The sequence below is a fragment of the Hesperophylax consimilis genome, chromosome 1 (assembly GCF_061612785.1).
Source record: "Hesperophylax consimilis isolate HC1 chromosome 1, BYU_Hcon_1.0, whole genome shotgun sequence".
Lineage (NCBI taxonomy): Eukaryota > Metazoa > Arthropoda > Insecta > Trichoptera > Limnephilidae > Hesperophylax > Hesperophylax consimilis.
Window position 1 is genome coordinate 31,610,728 of NC_142836.1, and position 8,697 is coordinate 31,619,424.

Sequence of the window (8,697 nt, forward strand, 5' to 3'; positions counted from 1 at the left end):
CCATTGATAAAAATGTAACGATACACGCTTCAACAACGCATTGAAATAATTAAAATTCACTTGAGTGAATCAAATGCAAATCATCTTGAGTGCTGAGGCCCATTTCCACCTCGGTGGCTTCGTCAACAAGCGAAATTGTCGCATCTGGGGCTCGGAAAACCCAAGAGTTATTGTTGAAAAGCCTCTCTATCCTCAACATGTGACTGTTTGGTGCGGTTAATGGTCCGGCGGAGTCATTAAACCTTACTTTTTCGAAAATGAGGCTGGAGCAACAGTTACGGTGAATGGATTGCGCTATCGAGAGATGATTAATGATTTTTTATGGCCGGAATTGGATGGTATTGATCTGGACAGCGTTTACTTTCAACAAGACGGCGCTACGTGCCACACAAGCAACAAAACTATTGATCTTTTACGATTGAATATCAAAATAACACCTCTTATTGGAAAACCCTGAATATTTTGTGAAACCGAACAAGAGTACCTACTATTCCCAATCGTCAGGAGCCAGTGAGACTATGGCATCCCCAATTGGGGTATGCTTTGGCTGAAAGTAGTGGGGAGGGGGATTAGATGGGAAAGAGGAAGGTGAGGAAGTACTTGGCTATTCAGATCTGGTCACGACACGGCCAAAGCCATTTCATGCAACGTTTCAGTTCTGAATGGTGGTCTTACACCAGGGCGATACTGAGAATATCTTCCATTCTGGAAAGTGCAGCAAATATTGATACTAAATATATATTATTTTAAATAAATATTTTGTTATATTACACAATCAATCAAATAAAATTTACTTGCGCACGATATGATTTGAGCCCGTGACCTCCGGCTTGCTAGTCGCCTCACCCCTCAACCACGGAGGCCGTCATCATACGATATACCACGATAAAGCGATACAAAATAATATGTACCTACTGACAAATAATTATAGTACCTACCTACATTGTTTCGGCACAGTTTTGTGTCCAGTTTCACGTAAAATATTGCTTTGAAATTTGTCGATTGGCTCTGTGCAAATTATCCTTGGGGAATCTCTTTGTTGAATACAGACAGCGCGCAGTGGACCAAAATTATTGAGTTTAACCGCCAATCAACATTGAATGCTCAAATTTATTGTTACGCTTTCGATCGACAGCCATTATTAATAGGCCGTGGTGCGCGTGTTGTCTGTGATCATTATTGGTTTTGACACGCGTATGTCACACATGTTGAGAGGGTGAAGCTGAAGGGTGGAGTTTAAACAAGTAGGCACGATAAATCAATTACTAAAAATGTAAGTTTAACACGTATTTTACTGCACGGCAGAACAAACCGCGCCGCGATATTTATAAGAGCGAATTTTAGCGCACACAATAAAGTCGCAATGTTTTATAAAACCGCCATTTTATTATTGGTAAGATCGAGCGGAGAGAGTATATTTTTGGTCTTCAGATATGCCTTTCATAATTAGCCCAGTGTGAGGATTATCTTCTTATTGGGTTATAGTTTAAAATATCAGAATCTTGTATGACTTCTTGTCTTATTTGATCAGTTGCGCCTACACAGGGCCGGGCCTGCTTGAGCTCTTGCTAGATGATTTGTAAAAACTCATGTATCGAGTGTCAGTTAGACGTTTCTATGAAAGCTTAAAGCTCACAGATCAATGATTAATGATCGAAGCTCAAAACTTAGAGTTCAAATTCGAAATTCGTAACTCAAAGCTTAAAGTTCAAATCAATCTCAATGTTTAAAGCTCAAAGCCTAATGCTTAAAATTCGATATTCAAATCTTAAAGATAAAAGATCAAAAATCAAAGCTCAATCTTTAAATCTAACATCTCAAAGATCAAATCTTATCGTTTAGCTACTGCGCTCTGAAAGATCTTGGTATCAGGATCCCAAAATGCTGGAGAGGTCATTATAGAATTTTATTATCAACACAGCAAGTAAGTAGATGATGTCAATAATTACGATAAAATGTTCCAGGAGCCGACCGGTTTAAATAGATCGGTTGTATTTATGCCTAGGCGACCCTACGCAGCTAGGGTGCTAGATTTTTGGGGGTTGCATTTCACTGAAGTTCTAAGGATTTAACTATTTGCCTACACTGGTAGTTTCTAATTTTAAAGTCTTAAATAGTAAATACTTGGTGAAAAAATAAATAAATAATAAAATAAATAATAAAATATATAATAAATAAAATCTTAAATACTTTAAATGATTGAGGTAGTTAAAAACTTTTCAGATGATATCAAAATGACTTTTGGTTTAGATAAATGTAGAACGATCCATATAGAGAAAGGCAAAATTGTAGATGGGGACGAGAGTATATTTAGAAATTTTCAAATTACTAGTATGAAAAGGGATGAGGTTTATAAATATTTAGGATACCCACAATCAAATAGATTAGACCATACTAGTATTAAAAATGATATTAGGATTAAATTTCAAACTAGGATCAGGAAAATTTTAAAATGCAATCTATCTGCTAAAAATTTAGTAAAAGCAATAAATACTTGGGCAATACCTCTATTAACGTACTCATTTGGCATAATTAAATGGTCTAATACAGATTTAGATAACTTAGAAAGATTAATTAGAACTACGCTAACAAAGTTTAATTGCCATCATCCAAATTCAGCTATAGAACGAGTTAATTTACCTAGAAATTTAGGAGGTAGAGGTATAGTCAAAATAACTTCTTTAAAACATAATCAGGTAGAAATGCTAAGAACTTTTTTCCATAGGAAAGCTCATAGCTCAGAAATGCACAAAATAATTTGCAAGGCAGATAGAAATATTACACCTTTAAATTTATACGATGAGAATGCCAACATTTTTATAAATCCCAACCGTGAATTATTAGATTCCTGGTCAAATAAAATTTTACACGCAAAACACTTCAATTATCTCAACCAAACATATGTTGACAAATTTTCGTCAAACAAATGGTTGAGTATTGGAGAGTTGAGCGCAGAAATAGAAGGATTTATGCTTGCCATTCAGGATAGAGTCATTAATACTAAAAATTATAGAAAGCATATAATCAAAGATACAAATCAAATTGATGATTTGTGTAGAAAATGTTTGGCTTTTCCGGAAACTATAGAACATATTATATCTGGATGTTCTATATTAGCACCGTCCGAGTATACATTTAGGCACAATCAAGTTTTAAAAATAATTCACCAAAATTTGGTAATTAAACATAACTTGATTGACTACCGTAATATAGTACCATACTATGAATACGAACCAAATTCATTTTTAGAAAACGAATTTTATAAAATATATTATGATAAAACTATACTAACAGACCGAAGGATTAGTCATAATAGACCCGATATAGTTTTACATGACAAAATTAAAAAAAATAACTTATATCATTGATGTCGCTATTCCAAATTCCTGTAACATTCAAAAATCTGTTAATGAAAAAATTAGAAAATACACAGATTTAGGAAACGAAATAAAAAGAATTTGGCATTCTCAGACTATAAAAATATTACCATTCGTTATTTCGGCTACTGGCATTATACCTAGCTCTCTCATTAAAAATTTAGGCGTATTAGATCTATCAAAAAATTTATATATAAAGATGCAAAAGTCGGTCATTTTGAATACATGTATGATAACGAAAGATTTTTAAAATATTTATGTTGAGGGATCAGTAGGATTTATAGGCCCTGTTAGAAGTACTACCGAGCCGAACCCTCTGATATGAAAATATCTGGAGTCGGTGAATTTTTTTTTTTTCCCATTTGATCTCTGGTGAGTTGACGTGTTGTTGTTCTTGTATTGTTTTGTATTTATTTTACTTATATAATGCACTTGCATAATGTTGATTGACTAGCTGATCATTTGTGGAAAAGTGAGTGGAAGGGTTTAGTTTTTCCTATGGGGAAGATTTAACCCGGACAACAAAATCGGAAGCATAAAAAAAAAAAAAAAAGTAAATACTTGGCGAGGTACATAATAATAAACTCAATGTCATTGAAAACAAATGTTGCAAAGATATAGGTATATGCAGGTATGTATAGCATTTTTCACCGTGTCCGTTTTTATCATTTCGTTAATTAGCTACTTCCTGCTTGGAAGGTGGATACTGCCTTACCTGCCTCGTGGAACATTATTCTCGTGCTCCGCTGGTCTCTTGCAAAGTGCTTTTGTTTCTGGTTTTATTGCTCGCCCTGAATCTTTTCCGTTTAATGTAAAGCATCTAATTCACCAATTAACCGAGCTCTTCATACTCTAAATAATATTTGTCTAAACTGTAACATTGACATTTTTTCAGATTCACTGCCCAAATTCAAACGTGACATCATGTAAATAATTTAAACTGTTCAATGCGCATATATACAGACACACACACACACACACACACACACACACACACACACACACACACACACACACACACACACACACACACACAAACACTCACTAATACAATACACACACCTATATACTACACACGTCACCTGGTAATTAAGGAATAAACATACCACCTAGCAGACATTACAAGGAAACATATCATAGGTACCCAACATGAAGTATCTTATTGCTGTATATTGTTTCATCTCTGCAAATCACGTACTGTTTGTTTCTACAATAAAAAAAATAAAAAAACTGTGTAGCCAAGAAGTCATAGGTCAGTTGTCGCATTTTTTTAAAAGTTGTCTATGAGATTGGAAATATTAAAAAAATATAATGACTTTTCGATCATTGTCATAGGAAATTAATATTTATACCGTTGTGTAAATACTTACTGAAAAAATGAAAAAGATTTCACAGATTTTCACAAAAGAGTGATCAAGAGAACTTTGACTTCTAACGACAGAAAATAATGTACAGTATAAACGTCAAATTGTTAGTTAAAAATATTTATTTGTGCAACTTAATTGAAAAAAATATCAAATAGAATTATAAATAATATTATACAAGTCTTATTGCATACATAATAAAGGTTAACATGATAAATCGTTGATAAAAAAAAATAAATAAGTGACATAATAATGTTTAACCGCTCCGGACGAGTTTTGGAGTCATTCGAAAATGTTGTCGGACGGTGAAAAATACAATTCAATACCTTTGTAGTGGAATAACTTATAAAGTAAAACTTCAAGTTGAGATAATGTTAACAACTCTCAAATAAGAAATATAAAAATGAGTTTATTTATCCATGAAATTATCTAGATTGCAATAAAATTCTGGTAGAATTTTGCAATCACGTTTAAAGATAGCAGTCATATGCGTCAAGAAAATGAAGATAATGTTGGTAGTTCCTAGTCGAAGTATGAAACAGTTAAATATTACCGAAGGGAATAGGGTCGGATTAGCTCGGTGGTCAAAGCAAAACCCCGGCAAGGCTGAGGTTCTGGGTTTAATTCCTACTATCCCTAGATGCGACCGAAATTATTTATTTGATTTTTCTATTCACATTGGTCGTTTGAAAATTGTTAATATTGTCTTCAATGATTGAAAAATACACTAACTGAACTAAATAATATGTGATGCTAAAAAATTCCCACGACCCTCAGGTCACCGCTTCTATAGGGTTGTTTTGATGGGTTCAAAAAAAACTTAACCATTTAACGTAACCATAAAACATGGCATTGAAAATAACAACATGTTGGTTAATGAAATACATAATTTTATTAAAGCCTTTTCGGCCATTGTTTTCGTATTTTCACGAGAACTTTAGCAACTTAGTGAGGGTGCTCTCGATTTGCGGCATTTGCTTCTTGTTGTTTAGTTCTGGTTCCCTGCTGAATGATTGATAGTTCTTGGCCACGTTGCCATTGACCAGTGTCAGGTGCTGCAGCAGGTCCCACCGGCCCGGCTCCCCTTCCAGCTGCTTGCAGAGGGCCTGGATGAACCAGCTACCCATCGATTGCCTTACGGATGCATAGCCTTGAAACAATACATTATACAGTACTTTTCTCTTGAAAAACAAAGAAAAAGAATATTACAATTTTAATTTTTTTAAAAGATGCTGTAATATTCTTGACAAGTATTTAGCAAATTTAATTAAAGGGTCCATATTATTCCAACCGCTTGGTAATTAAGATATCAGGGCTATTATCAATCTATCAGAATGAAAGTCCAACACTCTTATTATTCCATAATACGCCGCTCCAGCACTGGTATAACTATACGGTGAAGAGTCCCGTATACTGCTTGGGTTAGAATATTTACTCATAATTTTTTTAGACTGGCACCACTTTGTTCCAATCCTCAAACACACGATAATTTTCGCATTTCGCGTTTAGTTGCTAACTTCATGATTCTTCAGATGACATTTGCGATGTCATTTACCCGGTCTCCTTTGAATTGATTTTAAATTTTCTAATTTGATTATGCGTTCTTTGCTAAGGTAAATCGATATTTCAATGAGAATGGGTGTTACTGCTTTTTTACATTTTCATTTCGCGACCGATCGATATTTGTCGAATCAACCAGATTGCTAACAAAGTCCGCGATCTCCGTCTTAATACGATGGTAATACGTCCCTAATCCTGGGAGTTGGGCGGTTTAAAAATCTGTCAGCCACCAGTACTGCGGTATTACGGCCGGTATACGCAGTATGCATGCGCGTGATTATGAGTAAGGTTTTCTACTAACCTGTTCTTGACCCTCCGTATTATCTATTACGAGTAAGATGTTGAAGCCGGAGTTTTATTGTTATTTAGTTTGTGAGAAAACCTCGGAGATACAACAAATGCCATTTTTTATTTGCCGCCAAAACGATATGTTCATGGGGAGGGCGTTCGTGACGTCACACCGGCCGGCCGAATTGAAGAGGCAGTCCAGTAACGTTTCTTACATCATAGACAAATTCGAATCGTTTCGGAATTTGAGATTCTAGATATTTCAAAAGTCAATAAATACGAGTGTGAAAGTATAAAAATACCTGTTTTATGTACTATCTGTACTTACATAAAACAGGCTAATACAATCAAATGCTATGTTTTGTACCTTCCTGTGATGAGTACATTGATAGGAAGTCGGCGTGGGTTGGGAATTTGCTTTGATATTCATATTGACTTGTTCCGTCTACCTCGGTCCTTCCTTCATCCAACACCGGGCCGCGGCAAGCCTGGAAGGGAAAACTGACTTTTAGTTAAGAAGATGGTATGTAGAAAACTTACTACCTGTATTTTGCAGAAAATAAATACGCATTGAAGAATACATTCGTTTTGGTGAATGATGGGAATTGAAGAAATCATGAAGTCAGGGACTTTTTGATGCTAGTATAAAGGATTTTTGTCGGTCCTTACGGAAGAATGCCTATATCATAGACTCTACCAAAACTTTGTACAGGATTTGACTTGAATATTCTCTCTAATGTAAAGGTATATTATATGTTAATTCATTTATTGTGTAGGTAATTTCCACATACATTTTCGAAAGATTTCGGAAACCTTTCTTAAATCTCATCTCCATTCAACGAATAAGAAGTTCGCAACTGGCAACCAAACCCTTGAAACAGTTTCTTCAAAACACGCCACTGTGTTAAGCCATTTGGTCGGAAGTCGCGTCGCCTATTTTCGGTACGTTTCCGAATCGTTTCCTTATCTAGTGTACCGGACAGCAGATGGGGAATAATTAGGAGTAAGGCAATAATTAAGGAAATGAATATTTATCTATTATCACACATTTTACGATGCCGAATCCTTTGAGGCTTATCAGCACACATGTATCATGTGTCGAATGGGATTAAACGTAGTAAATACATTTTTTAGAGATAACAATAATTGCCGCACATTAACACGTGTAGAAACAGTTTAATTTTTAGACCAATAATACGCAAACAACTGGCCCAATAAGTCAGTTGTCCGACGACATTCGCGAAGTTGTGTTTCATTGCAAATCCTTCCCCAAGGTACCACTGAGAGGAAACCGGCATTTTACAGTCGATGTCACTGGCGTAGGTGTCCAGTACAGCTAGGATAGATACAATCGGATTTTCTGTTATTTTTGTTGACAAGTTGATAATTTACCAAAAAAATACCTGAATGAAAAAGAGTTTCGGCACGCCAACCAGTTTGGTGTTCTTGTCCAGAAATGGTTCAAAGAGCATTGATTTTGGATATTGATGATCGTTTGCGTGCAGCACTCCATTGGCATTCCCGTGGGTCATCACCACCACAATGATGCAGCTCACTTCAGATGCTGACTTCTTACTGACTAGTGTGATACAAAATATAAAATCATACTTAGATAGCTTTAAGAATTTACGACAAATATTTAAAAGATCTAAAATCGCAAATTCCCAAAGGTTTCGAATATGGCCTTGAAGTAGGTAACGCTACTGTCTGCTAAGACAGTTGTCACCGGGACCGGGACTGCCTCTCGCACTCGGCTGGCCAGTGTGACGTCACAAACGCCCTGAGTACGAATAAGGCGTTTTAGAAATTTTCGAAATAGAAATTCACATGTGACGAATTCATCAAATGGCCATTCATCGCCATTTTCTTATTTTGACATTTGAAAGGTCTCCGTTTGACGCCAATCCTAGGTGCGTTTTAGCTTTTCAACAAATTGTAATAAGATGACAAGCTAGACATTATGTTGTTAACAACATGATGATTATCCTCTTATGATGATCACAATTGTTCAAAAGCTGAAATGGACTCATTTCATCACCACTTAACGGGGACCTTTAAACTGTCAAAAAAACAAAATGACGGTGAATGGCCATAGAATTTTTGTAAAA

At 35.4% G+C, this 8,697-nt stretch overlaps 1 protein-coding gene across 1 annotated transcript; it reads right to left on the bottom strand.

The window, feature by feature from the left end:
- Positions 1-5,567: 5,567 nt before the first annotated feature.
- Positions 5,568-8,159, bottom strand: LOC149426643 (caspase drICE-like). The gene is made up of 3 exons (XM_089637804.1): positions 7,993-8,159; positions 6,957-7,077; positions 5,568-5,891 (listed from the first exon to the last, which is right to left on the bottom strand). The coding sequence occupies exons 1-3, from the start codon at positions 8,119-8,121 to the stop codon at positions 5,668-5,670; spliced, it is 474 nt and encodes a 157-aa protein (XP_089493930.1). The 5' UTR covers positions 8,122-8,159; the 3' UTR covers positions 5,568-5,667.
- Positions 8,160-8,697: the final 538 nt, after the last annotated feature.